Source organism: Hoplias malabaricus, chromosome 3, assembly GCF_029633855.1.
Source record: "Hoplias malabaricus isolate fHopMal1 chromosome 3, fHopMal1.hap1, whole genome shotgun sequence".
Taxonomy (NCBI): Eukaryota; Metazoa; Chordata; class Actinopteri; order Characiformes; family Erythrinidae; genus Hoplias; species Hoplias malabaricus.
In genome coordinates, this window is record NC_089802.1 from 16,784,152 (window position 1) to 16,806,368 (window position 22,217).

Here is a 22,217-nt window from a genome sequence, read left to right on the forward strand (position 1 = left end):
GAGCTGGCTGCTCTAACAAAAAGAAAGGGAGACAGTTTTAATTAAAGTGTTAGGGTAACATTGCTGCCTAATTATTAACAGCAAGACATCTGGCACAACAGGAGAGCCGTCAACAACACCTGAGGTAGACCAGCAGCTCACATCATCACAGTAACACCTATAAAGATGCACGCATCAACATATAAGTAAACATATTAAAACCTACAATCAGAGACCATAGTGTGGCCAGACCATTCTACATTCACAGAGGAAAGCCAAGTGTGTTTGTTTCCCTCAGCCATCAAGTGAACCAATAATTATCTTAGTTTAAAGCTGCATTCAACTTGGCAGGGAAATGGCCAATCAAAACTTAGTTCATTTTTTAACCTCAGAAAGTGGAAAGAAATATAAAAGCAGTAAACAATAAGCAAGTACAGATTTTCATAAGAAAGGTTGAATGAATATTGTATTTATCTTGATATACGTACTGTGGCTTGTGAGAAAATTTTCAATTCACACAATTATGAATTTAAGTGACATCCTATTCCTAATCCATAGGGTTTCATACAACATTGACCCATGCTTTGCAGCTATAACGGCTTCAGCTCTTCTGGCAAGGCTTTCCAAAAGGTTTAGGAGTGTGTTTATGGGAATTTTTGACCATTCTTCCAGAAATGTGTGAGGTCAGACACTGATGTAGGTCAAAAAGGCCTGGCTCACAGTCTCTGCTTTAATTCATCCCAAAGGTGTTCTATTGGGTTGAGTTTAGGCCGTTCAAGTTCTTACACACCACACTTGCTCATCCATGTCTTTATGGACCTTGCTTTGTGCACTGGTGCACAGTCATGTTGGACCAGGGAGGGGCTAACCCCAAACTGTTCTCACAAAGTTACGAGTTCCAAAATCCCATGGTATGCTAAAGCATTAAGAGTGCTTTTCGCTGGAACAAAGGGGTCGAGTCCAACACCTGAAAGACAACCCTACACCATAATCTCCCCTCCACAAAACTTTACACTTGGCACAATGCAGTCAAATAAGTACCAATCTAATGGCAATGACCAAACCCAGACTCGCCCATCAGATTGCTGATGTTGTGTTTAGTGATTAACTCTCCAGAAAGTTGCCGACCTCTGCACATTATGGGCCTCAGCATACGCTGACCCTGCTCTAGAATTTTACATGACCTACCACTTCGAGGCTGAGTTGCTGTTGTTCCTGATCGTTTCAACTTTGTTATAATACTACTGGCAGTTGACTGTGGAACATTTATTAGCGAGGAAATTTCACAACTGTACTTGTTGTACATGTGGCATCCTATCACGGTACCACACTGGAATCCACTGGAGCTCCTGAGAGGAACCCATTCTTTCACAAATGTTTGTAAAAGCAGGCTGCATGCCTAGGTGCTTGATTTAATACACCTGTGGCCATGGAAGTGATTGGAACACCTGAATTCAATTATTTGGATGGGCGACTGAATACTTTATAGTGTATAGCAAATAGCAAAATAGTGTTTCATCATATTATATAATACTACATTACAGCCATACAGCCCTCCACATTTACCAGCAGACTCTACAGCAGATGTAGAGCAGGAATGTGGTAGTTCCCCTTTCTTCAAGCGAAGAATAAAGGCCACATTTCTCTTCATCTGATGACAGGAATTTCTGGTTCCCCTGCCGAGCCCTGAGCTAGAGCCTGATTTGATCATGGGCTTTGATCTCCTTAAGAAGTGCTCTGTGATTGCATCAGTGTCTAAACACGAGAAAAAGACCATGTTAAGAGGACAAATTTGATCGAGCTGGAGTGACAGAGAGAGGAAAAAACTTCCTATAACAGACATAATCTCTCCTGCTTTTGTTTACCTGCATCACCACACCATTCCTGGGAGCCTGGGCATCTACATCAATAAGGTACTGCTAGGGATGTTATGTGATCATGTCAGATCTGCGATGGAATTTGTACGAGATTAAGGAAGAAGAGGATCAATAGAGATCCTGACGTGTGGCCTGTTTAGAGAGGCATATTCCAGGCAAAAAGCTCTTAAATCATTATTGAGGATGTTCTTCACATGATGTTTATTCTCATTACCAGCAGAGGGCAATCTTGCCTGAGATGTTGTTCAAGGCTTTTTCAGAATTGTATCATTTGTATAGTTAGTGTAGTGTAGAGGTACTGACAAAATTAAGAAACTTATTAGGCGAATAAAAAAATGTCAACGTTGACAAAACAAAATCATAATGTTCACATATAGAGGAATATAAGAAAATATGAAATTAAAGATGATTATGCTGCTGATGATAATGTTATATAATGAATGTGTCAATGAAGATGTTACAGAGTACAGGGCATTATTACACTTTATGGTCACATTTGTACATCTTTAAAGTACTACGCTTTAAAGCTGTATATGCAACTTTAAAGTTACATGCCAATGAAATAATAAACAAACAAACAAATAAATTAATAAATTCTCTGTAGGAAGTAAATGTTTAGCTTTTTCATAAAGTTACATGCTGTGCTGTCACTAGGTCCTTGGGGCATGGCTACAAGCTATGTGAAATAGCTGAGACTCTGTGTTAAACCCATTCAGGGAAGTGAAAACCCACACACACAGATCTTCAGTGACCAGGGAGTAGAACACAATGTCTTTTTTTTATTATTGCATTTCTGCATTTGTTTTTCAGTACATCAAAGTCATTAAAACGCCGCGCAAGTTGATGTGTTTTGCTTTGGGGCGCTAGGCACAAAATGTGTGCTTTTTATCTTTTCCAAAATGTTTTCACTGTTTTATAATCAAAAAATAAAATAAAATCCTGGAATCGATATGAGCTTTATAGAGTCAGTGCAACTTAAATAATGCACCTGCAGCTTTTTTGCAATTCCATTGTTCTCCCGAGTCTTTTTTTGTCAGTTCCACCCTGATACATAGCACTCCCCATACAAACACACACACACACACACACACAAAAAAACACACACACACACACACAAAAGTGTCACAACCTGCGAGGATGGAGGCAAACACTTGCTTCTTCTAAAGCCATACTGGACAGCTCAGTACACTGGAGGAGGATACCGCCTTCCCAGAGTTGCTACATTATCCCAAAAATGCCCGCACTTGCGTAGTACTGTGCTTGTGTTATGTGACAAGAGAAAGGGTCCATCCTATCCAGCCAGAGAGACCAAACCCAACTGTGCTGTCTGAGATTCCTGAACTCCGATGGCTGAGACTTCACCAACGGCACTGGCAACACTTAAGCCGTTTTCGCACATGAACTCTGAACAATATTGAGACAATCGGGTCAAGACGTTTTCCAGCACATGTAGGGTATGCAGGAGGCATGGCATGAACTCAATGTGAATTCTCCGGAACATTAGTGGCTCTGTTCACACATGGGCATAGTGTGATATTACCCTGACTTGGTACTAGGGGGCTAGCAGGAAAAAGTCTGGACAATGTCTGCTATAACTGCTCCGGATGTTTACATTCACACATACAGCTCCTGATGTACATGTCTGGAATATTTAGGTTTAATGCTAATTTGTTTACAGAAGCCCTGTTGTGAGAACCTGATTCATTCAGCCACATATATCATTTACATGAATGTAGGCACTTTTGTACTCTACTCAGCTCTGCTGGAACATACTCATTGGTTGGATTGGTACAAGGTTGGATTCCACTAGGAATCTTCCCCCTACCCCCGAAATGTAGCCGGTGATGTCTCAAAACACTGTCTCTAATCACAATTGTGGGTTTTAGAATCTGCAAGAATGGTGGCAGTAACATTAATAGCTGTTCACTCATTGTGTGTTCACATGTGTTTTGTTGATTTTTGGGACTGAACACAGCTCCACAAACCAGTGCACACAGATACGTAGCCAAACCGAGGAACGTTTACTTCTTCAAAGGACCATGGTGTTATTTTACGAGCTGCTGTTGTGAGTCAGATAAAAACAAAAGTGATTATATGGAGAATTGGCAAACGGCTAGTTTGTGCTAGAGGTCTGCATTTCATGACGACTGTAAAGTCAATCTGGCCAATCAGTGTTCTGAAAAGTTTACATATCGTGTGTAGTTCCTACTCAGTTCGTTGCCAGGACTAAATAGATTCCGGTTTTAGGTACCAGCAACCAGATTTGCCTAATAGACAAGCAAAAAGCTGAGTAGAGGCAAGGTCAAATAAAGTAGGGACCATGTAATTGCAACAGTACTCACTTTCAATTTCTCACACAATGGAAGAGCACCATTATTGATTTGTAAGAGATGTAGTTGAGCAATTAGTTTTGGAAAACTAAATGTACTCCAGCTCCTCCCACACATACTGGGTGGTGCTCCATCACTCCAAGGAACAGGGGTTAGACAACGAAACTGAAACACCTGTCATTTTAATGTGGGAGGTTTCATGGCTAAATTGGAGCAGCCTGGTGGCCAATCTTCATTAATTGCACATTGTACCAGTAAGACCATGTGCATCCAATGGTTCAAACACTGTATCCTGAAAGTGGTGCCATGTATCAAGACGACAATGCATCAATACAGCAAGACTGGTGATAGATTGGTTTGATGAACATGAAAGTGAAGTTGAACATCTCCCATGGCCTGCACAGTCACCAGATCTAAATATTATTGAGCCACTTTGGGGTGTTTTGGAGGAGCGAGTCAGGAAACGTTTTCCTCCACCAGCATCACGTAGTGACCTGGCCACTATCCTGCAAGAAAAATGGCTTAAAATCCCTCTGACCACTGTGCAGGACTTGTATATGTCATTCCCAAGACGAATTGACGCTGTATTTGCCGCAAAAGGAGGCCCTACACCATACTAATAAATTATTGTGGTCTAAAACCAGGTGTTTCAGTTTCATTGTCCAACCCCTGTAGGTTCACTGCTCCACAGTCTAGAGCTGGGTAGCGTAATACAGCATTTTAGCTGAGACCTGGAACTGGGAGAGGACCACCCGAGTGATGCTCCATTGCATGTATGGCCATTAGACTCCTGTATCTTTGGTTTGTTTTAAAGTAGGTGTATCCACCAATCAGAATGGGTGTCTGAACACACTTGCTCATAGATCTACTGTACATATAGTGAAGCTTAATGTGAAGTCACCACAGCTGAATCATAAACACACAAACACACAGCAGACGGGAGTTCCTTAGCACAGGAGGCCCTTGTTTGCAAAGCCCAGAGGGAAGCCGTCTCTGAGGATAACTCAGTGGAGCCGGATGGGAAAAAATTCTTCACACACACACACATGCACACAGATGCACACACACCATCCTCAGCAGCAGTACTGCCTGTGCTGTGACTTGTAGAACACGAGGAGGTTTACACAGTGTATTTGGGCTCCCACATATGCACTGATATTATTTTCTCTCTCTTAGAATGGAGGGAAAATACACACTGAAAAACAAGGAGTAGGGGATGTAGGAGCCACTTGTTTCCAGCACAAAGACACGCCTTCATTCTGCCAGTAATTAAGGGATGCAGAAGATGAGGGAGAGAGAGAGAGAGAGAGAGAGAGAGAGAGAGAGAGAGAGAGAGAGAGGGAGAGAGAGAGAGAGAGAGAGAGAGAGAGAGAGAGAGAGAGAGCACAGTTGAAATATCCTTCTCAACACAATGAAAGTTAAGATTCTGATACAACATAGCCAGACATTTAGACACAAAAACTCATACAAAAAATGACGAAATACAAATAAACTAAACTACAGTACTCAATCATGCTTAATATCAATAAAACAAAAGAACACAAGATTTTAAATATTTCCCCTCTCTCTCTCTCTCTCTCTCTCTCTCTCTCTCTCTCTCTCTCTCTCTCACACACACACACACACACAAACACAACTTAAATTAATTATCTAAAAACAAATTTTAAAAAATCAATTTATGGTAGTCAGTACATTACAAAGTCATAATTAATAAAATGAAATTAAAATGAAAATGTAATAAGGAAAATGGCAATGTAATACTAAGTCTGAATATAAATATTCCACTCCTACATGCAAGTTTCAGGCCAAATTCAATCGTTCCATTTACATTCGCAATTTCCTAGACTTCTTTTGATATATCATTTACACAGAGATTTGAATGCTTTATGAGTATCTTTATTTAAATGAATATCTCCCAGTTTTAATGAAAATGTTCCATGTGATCATGCAGCACTTGTGACACAATAATAATTAAAATGTTATTCACCTAATGCTACTCACCGCCATGCTAAAAAGATGGCAAAATTCAAATGTTAAAGGTGAAATATGTATGTTTTGAAATAACATTATGACCCCTAGTATGCTCAGAATGTGGTAATTCTGACTGTAAATTGTCAATCGCCCCATCAGGGCCATCAAAACACTCAGGGGACAAGGCTTTAACTAACAACATAATGGCCAAAGAGTTTATAGCTATTCTTACAATAGCAGAGGAGGGGAAGGGAAGAAGAGCCACTTGTGATGCTTATGTCTTTATACTTGACTCCATGAGAAAGTGTTTAATCAACTGTGGCCAAGTTTTCTGGTTTATTACTCTTTTGAATAAAAACAAGGCTCAGCTTCATTTTCTAATCTCCCGTTCCACCTTAAACAGTGCAGTAGTTCAGAGACGCTGGTGTCTCAGTGCACCCAAATGCTACAACAGCACCAATTAATTTGGAATGGAAAATTAAAATAAGACAGCCTCTCTATAGCCACCAGCATTCTTTGCTGCCCCAAAGCTTCAGCAGCCTCACAGAGATGTTGGAAAACTCTATTTTTTGTTTTCGCTATTTTTATTTGTTTTGGTCTCCCATCCATCGGCCCAATGTTACCACCTGTCTTGATAGGCTGACTGAGCTGAAAGGCTGTGGTTCCTGATAGGCTGACTGAGGCGGAAGGCTGTGGTGCCTGATAGGCTGACCGAGAAGGAAGGCTGTGGTGCCTGATGGGCTGACTGCGGCGGAAGGCTGTGGTGCCTGATGGGCTGACTAAGGTGGAAGGCTGTGGTGCCTGATGGGCTGACTAAGGCGGAAGGCTGTGCTGCCTGATGGGCTGACCGGGACAGAAGGCTGTGGTGCCTGACGGGCTGACTGAAGTGGAAGGCTGTGGTGCAGGGTGGTCTGACTGAGGTGAAAGGCTGTGAAGTCTGATGGGTTGACTGAGGTGGAAGGCTGTGAAGCCTGATGGGCTGAATGAAGTGGAAGGCTGTGAAGCCTGATGGGCTGAATGAGGTGGAAGGCTGTGGTGCCTGATGGGCTGACTGAGGTGGTAGGCTGTGAAGCCTGGTGGGCTGACTGAGGTGGAAGGCTGTGTAGCCTGATGGGCTGACTGAGGTGGAAGGCTGTGAAGCCTGATTGGCAGAGAGATGCTGTTTTCCACTTACCATTTAAATTTTGACAACTTTCTATCTTGGTGAGGAGTTTGAAAATTACATTTCAAATGCACTGTCACTGAGTACAAATGTATATTACGTTAATAACATTTTAATTATAGTTTTGAGACAATTGCTGCAAGATTACATAGAACATCATGAATCAAATTGGGAAATACATTTTCAAATAAAGGTGCAGTATGTTTTAAATAAATATAGTAAATGAAAATGTAAATGAAATATACTTCACAGTCTACAAAATTGCAAATGTAAAAGCAATTATTGAATCTGAATAAACTTGCATGCATGAATGGACCATTCAAACTCTAATTTACAATTACACTGCCCATTTTTGTCTTACATATTTATTTTAATTTAGGTACTAATATGCTTCCATAGTAGATTAGTGTATTACTATTATTATTATTATTAATAATAATAAAAATAAAAAAACTTAATCTTCTGTATAATTACATAGAAATCCAGCAAAAGCTAGTGGTTCTACACTAATTTTCTTTTATTTAGTGTTTTAATTACTTTTTGATATTTAGTGCTGTAAGTAATGTTCTATAATCTAGCAAAATCACACTTTCAGATGGAAAACGCAACCAGAAAAATAATTATCTAAAACAATATTGATCCAAATCATCTCCAGAGAAATTAAAAACTGCTACAAATCAGACCTCAGTTCAATCCACTCTAATCCATCTGTGTGCCATGTTTTCTGTTGCAATTCCTCTGGGTTTATTATACCAAGCACAAAATAAAATAATAATAAAAGAAATAACTAAATAATATTGGGCCATCCGAGGCTAAATTAGCTTAACAAATGAATCAGAGACTGGGCACGGGCTGAGAACATTCACTCATAATTAACGAGAGGATTAAAGAGGACAAGCATTAATAAAGCAGCGGATGGCCACAGGGTATTTACATCATATGTTCAGAGGGAAGAGAGGGTCAAACTGAGCTTTGTCCAATACAGCAGTGAGTATAATGAAGATTTGCCCTTACAAGTCTCAAGGTAATGTTGGTGTTTTGCAGAGTAATACATACACAATAATATAGACATTACATTTCATCTACATTCTTCACTCACAGCTTGTGTCTGTAGTTTTGCTTCATTTGTTTCAGACTCAGTAAGTCACTTATTAACACTATTTTTTTAGCATGTACATATGCTCATCCAATGTTGCTTCTGAAGTTAAGTGTATTAAAGTTTGTCACTGCTGTGAGGATCTGATGGCATTAAGCCAGGGTACTAATGTTAAATTATTAGTCCTGAATCTCAGAAACCACTCCAACTTATCCTAAAGTTACTGGATAGAGATCCTTCACTCCAGAGAAACAGGCCCAATGCTCTGGAGTTTTATATCCCTCTAGCAAATAAGTGGCATTGAGCATGTTGACTCCAGGCTGCTTCATTTCATATCATTTCATTTCATGCTTTTCTGAGAAAATTATACAAGATGTGTGTTCACAAATGAAGATATGTCTACAATGGGGGTTAATGAATTGAACATTCTGGTGTAGTTTCCCAGACAGGGATTAAGCCTAGTCCTGGACTGCATGGCATTCTGAATTGTGGTTTTATATTGAAATGAGAATATAGTGCAAGACTAAGCTTAATCCCTGCCTGGGAAACCAGCCCATAAGTATTGGAGGTTTCAATAATTAAGGAAGTTACACTACAGTTTTACTTACAGTGATACCAGTGTGTGAGTCTTGTGCCATGGGCATGAGGTGTGTAGTGCGAGCCTAAGGCAATAGAATGGAGAAGAATGGAAGTTGGCACGGGGGGTTTTCTCATCTTGGTGAGATTGATTTAGACACACTGGTGGCATGCAGTGTAACTTCTAGAAGAAAGACTTAACCCGGGGGTCAGTGGGGGGTGATGAATGAACACGGTCGGAGTGTGTGCTTCTCTTAACATATCAGATAAATCATTCTGTCTGCAGAACAAACATGCACACACACATCCCACTGCTCCACTGTAATGACACCATTAATATCCCTGATGAGACATGTACACACACACACACACACACAAACGTGTTTCCTACCACCACACACTCTAAAAACTCCTGAGCTGTTTTGTATTTCCTACCCAAATGCTGCACTGTAAACAACAAAAAGTTTAAGTTTGTTTAATTTTTAGTTAAGTGTTGAATAGCTTTGGGGTAGCTTTTGGGCAGCAGAGCCAATATTGGGCGGTCTAGCACTACTTGGACTGCATTAGATAATCAGAGCGATGCCTGTAAACATTTATTTGCACACCTCATCAGTGAGGAGAAAACTCACAAACAGCAGTTAAACAAACAGAGGATGATATGGCCCTATATTTGCGTCAACTGGAAATAAAATCATGAACTTTTATGCAATGCTTTATTACTCTGGCTTTCATTATAGTTAATACATTTGTAAACATATAGGATCTAGCCTTTCTTATTTATATTTTCCTCCTCCCCCTTCAAGATAAAGTTTTACAAGCCGAAAAATGTTTTCTTCAAATGCTATTTTTGCTTTACCTCTCTTAACTCTTTTGCCTGACAAAATGTCATGAATAAGATGCATGATGCATGAATGAGAGTCTGAAAGGTGTTCAGTGATGTTAAGGCCAATGTTGAGGGTCTAAAATGCTCTGAAGTAGAGAAGCAGAACACACGGGTGGCTGGCTGAAGCTCAGCGCAGGAGCAGGCTGCCTTTGTAATGTAAACTCTGCAGAGCTGCAGCAGGAAGCACAGGCAGATTCATGTTTAATTCACAGAGCTTTTCTCCAGGGAAATCTGCTCTGTACCACAGAGAACTGGGTCCCCCCAACCCACACACTCTCATCGCCCAAAGGTTATTTCAACTTACATAACTCAGCATTTGGGTTGAAGAAGTCAGCGTCATAATGTGCACGATGCAACAATAAGATTTGTCTCTACAGAAGCAGAAGCACAGAATATTATATGAAATGTTATTTTATATTGTATCTCCACTTTTCATGTTTGTTTATACTATTTTTTTTTCTTTCCATTTCCTGACCTATTAGGAAAACACCAGAGCTAAACAAACTGTGAGGAAACTCCTGGTTCTGTGTCTCGTTTTTTCTTATTTTTGTACTTTGTCCTATGATTCATATTTTTGTTTACTTTTACACATGCTTCATCTGTTTATGTTAGCCCTTTCCTCATCTGATTCCACATGTTCCTTTGACCATGCCCCTGTTTCATGCTTCCATCTGATTCCAGTCAAAGGTGTTTCTCAAGTCATGTGGGTTCTCCCTTGTGTTCCCTCATTGGTCACTCAATGTTTCAAGCAGCATCTAGTTCCAGTCTGTAGTCATGTTTACCTGTGTTTTCCTAATTCACCTACTGAATGTAGCCAGGCTCTGTGTTTCATTGCCTCTGAATACATTCCATGACACAGAATAAAAAGAGGTCCCAAATTATATTAAAATACATACATTTTTCAAAAAAAGAGAATCACTGTAGGATTAATGAGTGTGAAATAATGTAAGCTATATTATTAATACAGCGATGGGGTTGAAATTACTGGATGATCAGTGGAGTCAGCTGTAATATACAGTTAAACTCAGCACTTTGTCAGTGCTGCTGCCATCTCTTACTTTGCTTTTTTCACAGCCAGAAGAATATGATTTCCATCATGTATTAGTGCATGACATCTTTAAAAACAACCACACTTTTCTCTAGCCCTTTCAATTCAAATACAGACAAAATACTGGTTCATATTTCTTTCAAAACAAGCCCAGTTTAACACGTTAGCATTAAGCAAATTTGCAATAAGTTGACAGAACAAGTACTGGGGTTCAGTCTGTCAGCTATTTATTACAAATTAATAATTACAGTCATATTGTCAGTCATTTTGCCCAATGTGTCTCCTTCGTGTTATGAAACAGCCAAAGGTACTGACACCTAATAACCAGGATGTATCAGATATTTTATAGCAAACCCTTAAACATGAACAGCCCCTGGCCCCAAGGCATAAGCTGCTTTATTCTAGGACAATTAATGATGTTGTCCACAATATGTAAAAATAATTAATACAATGTTTTATAATCATAGTTATTTTTAAACTGTTAATTTCTGCCCAATGCGTTCACCCTCACCTTTATAACTCTGAAGACATCTAATTAATTTAATTCAAAACTTAGATGAATTAACCATATGAACCATATCCAGACATTTGAGAATAATGATGAATGGATAATCAGGGAATAAATCAAGCAGATACATTTTGCTGCCAAATTCTGAAGCCAATAAGAATTTTTGATTTGTGTGCTGTGAATTTTGGATAAATATTTCAAATATTTTTGCACTAGGGAGGTCTCAAGAGATTTTTTTTTTTTTTTTTTTTTTTTTTTACTAGAACAGTGGCATAATGCCTACACACACACACACACACATACACACACACACACACACACACACACACACTAAGATACAGCATCACCTAGATTCATGCACAGGGAGGGATGGAGATCAAAGTCCCAGAGCTATTTTCCCATTAAACATGGCATAGGTGAATTTTCCCTGCCTTTTTTTGGCTTGTGCTTTCATGCTTTCTCATTAATATCTGTGTTCTATAGAATATTGGCTGTTCTGCACATGCAGCATTTCTCTGACAGTAATGCACTGTTTATGTCTTAAGTGTCTGTAAATAATGTGCTAAGGCTTGTAAGTCTTGTTTTTAAAGACACTTAAGTTTGCTAATTCTTCCCACAGTTTGATACCCTAGAAACCAAAGATACTCTACAACAGCTACTACACAACAACCTATCAACTGCTTGGTACAATCTAGGAGCCATCTAAACATCAACAAAACAATACCCGAACACATTTGTCACCAACCTTTTTATGTATAAGATCACCTTTTAAAAGCTGAACAAATGGAAGACCTATCAGTATAAATGCTAAGCTCAGACAACTTAAATAAACAAATCTGTCCCCACAGCCATAAATAACATAAAATGAAACCATTTACTTACTTCATTAATGTACAGCTAAAGTATTGGCTGTGGCGGTACTCAGCGAGAGGCCTGAGGCTGTACACTGTCTGCAAGTGCTTTGTAAACGGGAGTTCTAACAAGTAGGGCTACATATCAATACCTATCCTACTTAGCAATTCTGCACATGCCCTGACCCACAATTTTGAATGTTTTCATGTTTTCATGGTAAATCAGTTTTCCTCTGGTGCTTACTTGCAACTATTACTGCTTTCCAGAACTGTACATGCTGAATTAAATGTCAGAAATGTATTCATTTATTTAAAGAATAATACAAATATGAAAATAATATCCACTTTTAGCCTGTTGAAATATAACCACTGTATTATTTATGCCACTGTACTTAAATTAATTACACTATGGTAGCATATTTCACGAATGACTGGTTGGCAACCACTGCCCTAGCAACTATACCTGGAATACCATAGCGAACACCTTATCATCCATGTAAAACCCTATAGTAAATATAGCACTTTTCTAGAATTGGCCAAGCCTGCTTGATTCTGGCTGAAATGGTTGGATGACAAAGCATACCACACAGGCAGAGCCCACTTTATTACAAACGTATAGCCTTTAACATCATCCCTAGCTGATGCACACTGTAAAAAGAAAACAGTTGATCCAACTTAATTGAATTGCTTCAATTGGTAACAAGTAATTCAATTAAGTTTATCCAACTTAATTTTTTACGTTTAATCTTAAAAAACTTAAAAAATTAAGTTGGATAAACTTAATTGAATTACTTGTTACCAATGGAAGCAATTTTCTTTTTACAGTGCACAGTCAGTGTTAATTATCTGTTGACAAGTGCAACTTCTTAGACATTGTGTATTGCTTCATTAATGGTCAGTTTCTAACCACAGAACTGCTCTTGACTAGAAATGTTTAGATGATCAATTTCAGCCTAGCTATTACAATAATGTGTAACAAACCCTAGAACACTGCTGTGCCTGTGTCACAGTTGAACTGCAAGTAATATAATAATTTTATTTTTTATTTAATAACAAAAAATAGGGCATAACATCTGGCCAACATATGTTTTGGAACCAGAAATGGAACTGTAATGAATGGGTTAGATGGAGGCTGACAAACAGAGCATGGCAGAAAATAGAACTACAGTGTCTAATTGAACACCTAGGTAGTAGACTTATAAATTTGGTGGACCCAAGTGTCCAGTGAAGTGGTTCTAATAAAGTAGATTGTGTGGCGGGTATAAAATACTTTAGTCTGTCTATTCATCCATCCAGAACCTACTGCATAATGTACTGTATGGCTGACTTGGAGGAAAAAATAGGGAGAGTGGAAGAAATCCAGTGCTTATTAGTTATGAATCCAGATGGACTACATCATGTAGGGTATTTTACTGAGCTGTGGTACTCAAACCGAGTGGATGTGAGGTTGATAGATGGTTATGGCAGTTGATATAGTTTTGCTGGAGATAAAATCCAGCAGGATGCTGTACCTGAGGGGCCGCAGGGTCCGCAGTAGCCTCAGCACTCGTAGCATTCCGAAGATTTTAGTTCCAGTGTTGGAGATCAGGGACACCAAGATGTCAATGACTGAGATCATAACCAGCATGCCATCCAAAACATTCCAGCTGCTCTTCAGGTATGTCTTCTGTCCAAAGCACCAGCCCAGGGCCACAACCTGAATCACAAAAATACAGACTCTTTAGAATACAACAAAAATACTGCTATAAAAAGAGAAAAAAATTACTTGCAATACAATTTCTTTTTACTGACAGGTATTAAAAATAAACAACATTTTTGTGCCTAATGTAAAGACATAATGTTATAATTTTTTTGAGCAAGAAAAGATATTTTAAAACGCCTTCAGCTCACAAAAGCAAAGGTAAATAAATCAGAAATGTAAGTACATCTCCCTAAAAAAGTGCCTGGGACGATCGCGAGGTTCCTAATGATGCTGCTTGAGAATATATCAAACGGCAGTGTGATCAAACCCTCAACTGAACAAAGACATGTCAGGCGCCAAAAAGCCGGGAGTCACCGCAAACCTTCTCATCTCCGGCCGCCCTAGAAACTTTGTCAGGCGGCGTTAATTAACCTCCAGCAAGTATGATTATTCTCTTGCATGATTTTCATTTCCAAATCTCCTGAGTGGGTGTGACCTGGCATATAGCAGGACCTCAGAATAGAAACCCTAGACCTGACTGAGTGACACCTGTGAACTTTCCTGTCTTCTCTTGAGAGCTCACCGCATGTTCCTCCATTTCAATGCCGTCCATTTGAATATCTGGCAGACAATACTTTCTTTTTAGCATTAACAGGTGTGACGTCTAGAACTGAAGAGACGTCTGATGGACTTGTGGGTCCATTCATGTCTGAAGACTTTGGGTTTGTCTTCAGCCTTAATCTTAATAAAGGCACGGCAGTGTTCATCATTTTAATTCAGGGCCTGAGACACATTAATGTAGTCTAAAAGGACCTTAAACCATATCATACACTTAGTGTTACAACACAAGCTGAAGTCAATGTAAAATTATACACTGAAAACATATTTTGGGGCAAAAATTAATAAAGTAAGTTTAGAAAAATAACTTTTTTTAATTAGTCTTAAAAACATTTAAACTACTAAACAAAGTATGAATTAATAAGAGCTGACCACCATAATAAGAGTAAATACCAGCATTCTTTGTCTCTGGATTAAAAGATTCATATCTGTGGTGTTTTACTGCAGGGTCTATATATGTCACAGTAAGAGACATAACAGATTTACAGGGATATGACTGGCTATTAGAATGTTGGTGAGAGGGGGTGGGGGGGTGTTGTTTATCATAAACAGAAATGCACTGAGCACTTAAGAAAGTAGAAGAAAGGAAAAGAAAATTGCATAAATAATGCAGAGGCACTAGTAGTAAGTGTGCTGGGGCGGGACAGGGTTCATTTACCCCTGTCAAAGAAGACCCATCGCCCCACACTGAGCCAAATGCCAACGCCGTCACCTACCTTTATTGTCATCTCAGTCACGAAGATGGCGGTGAAGATGTAGTTGGACAGCGTCAGGAAGATGCGCTCCTGTGGAGAGAGTCAGACAAAGAAAGAAAGTGACGGCTGAGTCAGTGCAGGATTACAGACAACACGGCATTCAGTGAGAGAGAGTTTGTGTGTGTGTTTTCATACATTTCCTGAACAAAATCTGTATTTTTTTTTTCAGAATACAGAGCCCCAGTGGAGATGTGCAAAATAAGTCAAATTACAATTATGTGGACAAAATTTCTTCATTTTTTGGTCTCCCTAATATGAGTAAAACACATATTTGAAGCAGCACACACACACACACACACACACACTAGGTTTTCATGTTTAAAGAAAACTACTACTGAGTCTGGACAGTATATTTTAGTTATGTACTTTTTTATTATTATTGGTTACCTAATCCTAATAAATAAGGTGCAGGTGGGACATTATTACATATAAATACGTAAATATATAATGTGATAAATGGGCCAAAAGGACTAGTTAATACTCATTGTTTTTTTCCGTCTGTGCTAAAGTGAGAATTATGGAGACACAAGTTTTGAATGGACACAAAACATGGAAGCTGTGACTAAATATTGCAAATATATTACAGACATATACCAATCAACCATAACATTAACCCCACCTCCTTTTTTCTATACCCACTGTCCATTCTCTCTGCAGGTATGATTTGGGTGGCGGATCATTCTCTGCGACACTGATGTTGCGGTGGTGTGTTAGTATGTGTTGCACTGGTATGAGTGGATCAGACATACAACCTTCACATCATCACATCAGTGTCATGAAGGCACTGAGAAAGATCCACCACCCAAATCACACCTGATCTCTGATTGTCCTGTGGGGGTCCTGACCATTAAAAAACAGGGTGAAAGGGGGTAAACAAAGTTTGCAGGGCAACAGACGGACCACAGTGATGACAACAAATGAACTACTAAGTGCTCCTGTATGTTCAGTGGAGCTGAGAGAATGGAGAGTGACTGTAAAAAAACAAGGAAGTGGTTATAATGTGATGAATGATTGGGGTATCTATGGCATGTACTGACATTGTAAAAAAAAAAAAAGAATGAATAAAAACAACAACCTTGTATGTGCATGTGCATGTGCGTCTGTGTGTGTGTGTGTGTGTGTGGCATAGCACATTAGATGTGCCTCCTGTGAAGTCATCTCTGGAACTGAGACTCTGCCCACGCTTAGAGTACTCCACACACATTAACATCACACACACACACACACACACACACACACACACACACACACACACACACACACACGCACACCATGCATGAGCCACGTGTCATCAGTCTCAGTGGGTAAGACTAGATACCTCAGTGGGGAATGACTGGAGGATCCCTAACCAAAGTGAGATAATAATTGGCTCTCGTTTCTATTTTGCTAGACAGAGTGGATCATGAATCAGACAGGTGAAAAAAGAGAAAGAGAAGTTGGAAATATGCAGCTTGATCAAAGAATATGTTGGCAAAAAAATCAACTTTACACAATTTTCCCCTCTTCCCAGATGTAATCTATCAGCCAAGACACGTCTAGTGTCCAGTGTTCACTTCCTTAATTTTCTACTGGAGCTGTGAAGCCTAGTTTTGAGTTATGCTATGAGAAGCTTATAAATCCCAGGCTAAAATTATTGTTCAGCAACCTCAAAAACAGACCTGCACTGCTGGGTTCTGAAACCTTCGCATATTGTAACATGACCAAATGTATACGGACACCAAGCTAGTGTCCAATTTCACAAGCAAAACTGAATTCATATTGTAGATTACAACCAAATTGTTTATATGCATCCACAGGGTGTTCTAAAAGGTTCTCAGTTGGCCACTAACAACAGCCCAAGCTTTTTTACATAGGACAGGCTTGACTTTGGGCTAAAATGATCTGGCAAGACTGAAAATTCCCCTACTCAACAGTGCAATGAAATGTCAATTTACATGCACACTTCAAGTAAACTGGTCCAAAACTACACACATGCAGCTTTTAGTATAAACATTACTGCAACAAAGAGAAGTACATGAGTTCAGTCAGGGGCTGAATCTTAAATTGCTCAATAGTTCCTATGTGGTGTACTGCACAGGCCATTAATGTATGACTTCTGCACGTAAACTTAGGTCTCATGGAACATATGTTTCAATATTTAGTACCTCATATTAGCTGTATAATGCATTACATATGAATAGTAGCCATTCTTTCATGAACCAACAAGTAATCCAGCTTCAAATCACCAAAAATCTCACTCATTACCATTTTATTTTTACATTTCTGTTATTTTAGTTATAGTGTATTCAAATGACACAGACAACACAGAGCTTGTTTCACCTTAAGAATTCTCAAATCCTCTCTCTGTCTCTGTTCCTCTCCTTCTGTCACACAGCCGTCCCACGCACCAGGTGCTGTTGTTTCCACCTCCCTGGCCTGAGCTGGGGACCATGTGCTCCTCTTTCTGTATCTCTCCTGTCAACAAAGCTACTTTACCAGTGCTACAGCTCCCTTTGTTCTAATGAGCTCTCTGCAGAGTTACTGGGCCTGAGCTGAAGCTTGGTTAAAAAAAAAAAAAAAAGAGAGAGAAGGAATCTGTGCCCTGTATGAAAGTTACACAGGCATATAAGGCCTTCCCGAGGTTTCCCCCATTACCAGTTCTGTTTCATATTGGATAATGGTGTGGTGGAGCAGCTGGGAGGCGAGCTTCAAGTCCACGCTCCGCTAGCTAGCTGATAGCCAGATGCTGGCATTCCTCAACGCTTCAGTTAGCATCAACACTAAGCCACAGGCTTACAGTAATGGCTCTCAGCGTTGGGGATGGAGGATCTCCAGAGAAGGATGCTTTCTGTCCAAGCTACCTTAAAGGCTTCTATGTAAATATGAAGTTGATGGCGAAGAGGTTGGACCCTGCCAGCAACCCCTGTGCTTATAAAGTCTTTTATCACCACTGTCACAAACTTGGCCCAGGACCTCAAGGCCATAGCAAGGGATACCATACGCAAAGACATGAGAAATAAAGGGCTTTGGTACTTTAAATAAAGATCAGGGAAAGAAAACAAGCATCCCGTTCGGAATGTGGAGAACACGGTCCCTCCTGCTTATTTATTCTGCTCCTCTTTTGCATCAGCCACGAGACCTCAGGGCCACATTTCCCATGACCCCACCCCACTCGGTCCACTGCGTGAATGGAAGAGATCACTATTTCATTTATTCAGGAAACCTATTGAACAGGACAAAACATAGCAAGCTCCAACAATAAATTAAAAAATAAGTCGCTATTTCATACTTTTGTGCACATACTGACACATGAACTTTTCTAATCCTTTCCATTTTTATAAATAGAAAAAGCAAGTTTCCAGGACTGGAGTTGAAGGAATGTATTAAAAAAGGAGAAAAGAACAAGTAGGAGTTATACCAAATATGCAAGACGTGGTAGACCATCAGAAACTTCCAAAAATGTGGAAAATATCTCTTGCTATACCTTAAAATCTGCCAGCAAGTCTCTTGAAAATAACTGAAATCAAAAGGAAAATATAATACTGAAAAACAAACCCCAGCAAACTGCTTGTTGAGACTTGGGTATGTTGTTTTTTTATGAAATTAAATGAAAGGGTGGTCTCTGATTTTTGCGCAGTACTGAAGCTCACACACTGAAGAGAAAGCTTGGTGCTGACATCACAGCTGTGCTCTGAGCTGCTTTTGAAAACAGACTGACGTCTTTGCTGTGCCATATGTTTTCATTCATTGTTGATGCATGTGAATATGTGTGTTATGGTTCATGAATGAGGAAGAGCTTCAGAGAGCTTCATTGCCGGATCCCTTGAGGGACAAGTTCACATCCAGTGCTGCTCTCCCTCTCTCTAAATGCTTTTAAATCTCTCACCCACCCTGCCTTCTACAGAAAAGTGTGGATTAAATTTCTCTCTCTTTCTCTCTATCTCTAACACACACACATAGCACACTGGGTCTCCTCATCCATTTCTCATTAGTCTAAACTCAGAAAAGACTCACTAAAAAGGCTGAAAACACCTAGCCTTGACAGTGGCTCAGGTGGGATGTCAGATGGAAGCTGTTAATATCCAAATGAGAAAAAAAAATGAAATATTAATGGCGCATGTCTCAGCACAGTGTGGTGCCTGTAACTATGAAGAGGCTCTGCCATGGAGGTGTGACTGACACAAGAACAGAGATCACATTAAAGTTAAAAAAGTCTATAGAAATTCACACAGTGGGGGACAGAGGGGGAAGAGGGATGGAGGGAGAGAGGGGGAGGGAGAGGATTTAGGGATTGCTTTGATTGTTGTCAAGAATTGAACAGGTTTATAGCGTTTTGTTATAGTTTACTGAAGACTGACAGGGGTACTACAGCACTTTTTATCAAGCTTTTAACATGAGATTTACAGCTGACAGTATTGTGATGCTTCACTGACCTATAATAGGGAGAATAGAGCCTCTGACTTTGTGGCACTGCAGAACCTGCACTATGTAACTTTTGTAGGAGGGTACAAAATGTGGCTTTACTTGATGGAAGAAATACTTTTAGAAACACTTCTGTAAAGAAACACTTACACTTACATCAGTGTAGAAACACTGATGTAAAGTCATTATACGCATGGCCTTTCTACTGCTTCAAATGAAACAGAGCAAGGCATAGTAAAACATATGCAAAGGCAAACACATTCATCTAAATAAAACACTCTATGAGAGAAACTCTATAAAATGCTTTGCACTGAGGGTCACATTAATGTGTTTAGTTGGAGGTGAACAAACCATACAATCTCAGAGGCAAATGTGTGCACTGTAAAATACGGATTACATGGATTAAAAATAAAAATAAATAAATAAAATAAAAGAACATTCTGACACTTTACAATGTGCCTCAGAAAACAATTACATGTGAGAAAAGCCTTTGAGTCCAAAAGCCATCAGAGCCTTGTTCCATTTTGTATGGGACAAAACTACCAGCAGAGAATAACACAACACGGCCCATTTCCGTTTGATTCTATTTTCTGCATTTTCATTTGCGCTGATGTTCCAAACCATAAGCCTGTGAAGCTGCAACAGCCTTCTGTTCTGAACAAACTGAGTTTCCCTGACTGACCTGCTCTTTTCCCAACTTTGAAGAATGCAAAAAACATAATGGAGTCAGATCTACAAATGAGAGAGCTAGATTTACTTCAGTGGCTTTGTGTACACTATGTTGTATACATACTTCCTACACCTTTTGTATATGTTGGAGACTACAGTGTAAATTCTCATGTGCTGGAAACAGCTCTCTGGAACCAAACCCACCCACTTCATTCTAAGTAAAAAGACAGGGCTGTAATAAGACTTTTGTGCCAGTTTTAGGTACAGATTTCTCATTCTGCCTATGTTTCATGTGTGAAGCTAGCACATGAGCTTAAAGGCAGCATACAGGCATCACATATGAACAGGTGCATAATGTGGCTCTCCTACTCAGGTATATATACATTTGAATTGGAACCATGCAGAACTCATTAGGAGTGTGGATAAAGTGCAGAGGATACAAGTCTCTTTATAGATTTGCAGAACATGGAGAGCATAAAACGCTTTTTTTTTTTTTGTAGGACACTGGCCAACAGAATAGACAATTCACATCTCAGGTTAAAAAGAGTAGCTCGTACTGTAATGATGGATCAAATACATAGGTTTAATTCAGGGATTAGCAAAGCCATTGTGCAGAAGTGCAAGAGGTTGGACAGTTAAAGCTGATCAGCTATAGATGAGGTTGTTAAATGTGCTTTTTCCTAAATTATGCCTGAGGCTATTAAAGTAAAATCCTGAGTGTATGAAACTTCAAATCACAAAATATAGAGTCAAACATAAGCCTGACGTATACATAACAGGATATTGCAAATTTAGCTGTTTACAGATTTAAGTTTGAGCAACTCACAACTGTATACCAACATAAAACTTATACTGCTATCATAGTCTAAATACACACATTTATTGGTAGTGGACACAGTGGCTAGAGGGAGGAACAAGCTTTGAATAAATGCCAAAAGAATGCATGCCACCAGAATAACAAGGTTTAAGTTGTCAAGGTACAACACTACAGCTTCAACTACTAATGCACCTCAAAGGCCAGGGACGGTGTCATACCGGCCAATTTAAGATCCAAGGTCCAGATTTGAAGACATTTGGACTAGAGAATGACTGACACAAACTGCAGCAACATATTTGCATCTACAAGGAGAACCAACAAAGTGTGTGTCTACTAACAAAGTAGAAAGTGAGTATACAGTGATTAAAAACTCCAGCATCATTGCTGTGTCTGACCCACAATACACAATAACGTGCCACCACGTCTGAGAAAGGTTCCCCCATCCAAATCGTACATGCTTTGATGATTCTGACCATTGAAAAAACAATGTCATAGGGAGCTAACATTCTGTAACTGTAGACCTACAAAGTGCAATTAAATGGAAAGTGGAGCTGAAATTTAGATTTTAATTTTGCATATGGTGACAGGATATGATGAAAAATATGTGCAATGTGTTCACAGTCCATGCTATTATTTAAAAAACAAGTAAGACTCCAACAGCATGCAGAATTATTTTGCTGTCACTGTAATTAAAATTAATTTTTTTTTTATTTATTCTTGGGCTTGTATTTTCTATATCTCTGTATCTGTATCTTTCTATATCTCTTCTATATCTCTGTATATCTCTGTATTTTCACCATATTTTCACACACTTCAAAATTGTAAAGTCACTGTGCGATAACCTGCACTCTGAGTAAACTGCATGTTAAATTCTGCTGTAGGCCTGCTGCACATTGCAGTCTTATTAAGACAGGTTTAAATATATGCTGTGTCTGCATTCATACATACATCATACATCTGGCTCAGAGAAACATGAGGAAAGAGCAATACATGCA

The 22,217-nt window shown here is 39.3% G+C and overlaps 1 protein-coding gene across 2 annotated transcripts in view; it reads right to left on the reverse strand.

Annotated features, from left to right (window-relative positions):
- cacna1g (calcium channel, voltage-dependent, T type, alpha 1G subunit) overlaps window positions 1–22,217 on the reverse strand; it is a 279,098-nt gene that overhangs the window by 59,574 nt on the left and 197,307 nt on the right. For both annotated transcript variants that reach the window (XM_066666013.1, XM_066666011.1), the window contains 2 exons: window positions 15,297–15,365; window positions 13,793–13,977 (listed from right to left, as the gene is read on the reverse strand). In XM_066666013.1, coding sequence (XP_066522110.1) covers window positions 13,793–13,977; window positions 15,297–15,365 — 254 coding nt within the window. The remainder of the gene's footprint in view (window positions 1–13,792; window positions 13,978–15,296; window positions 15,366–22,217) is intronic.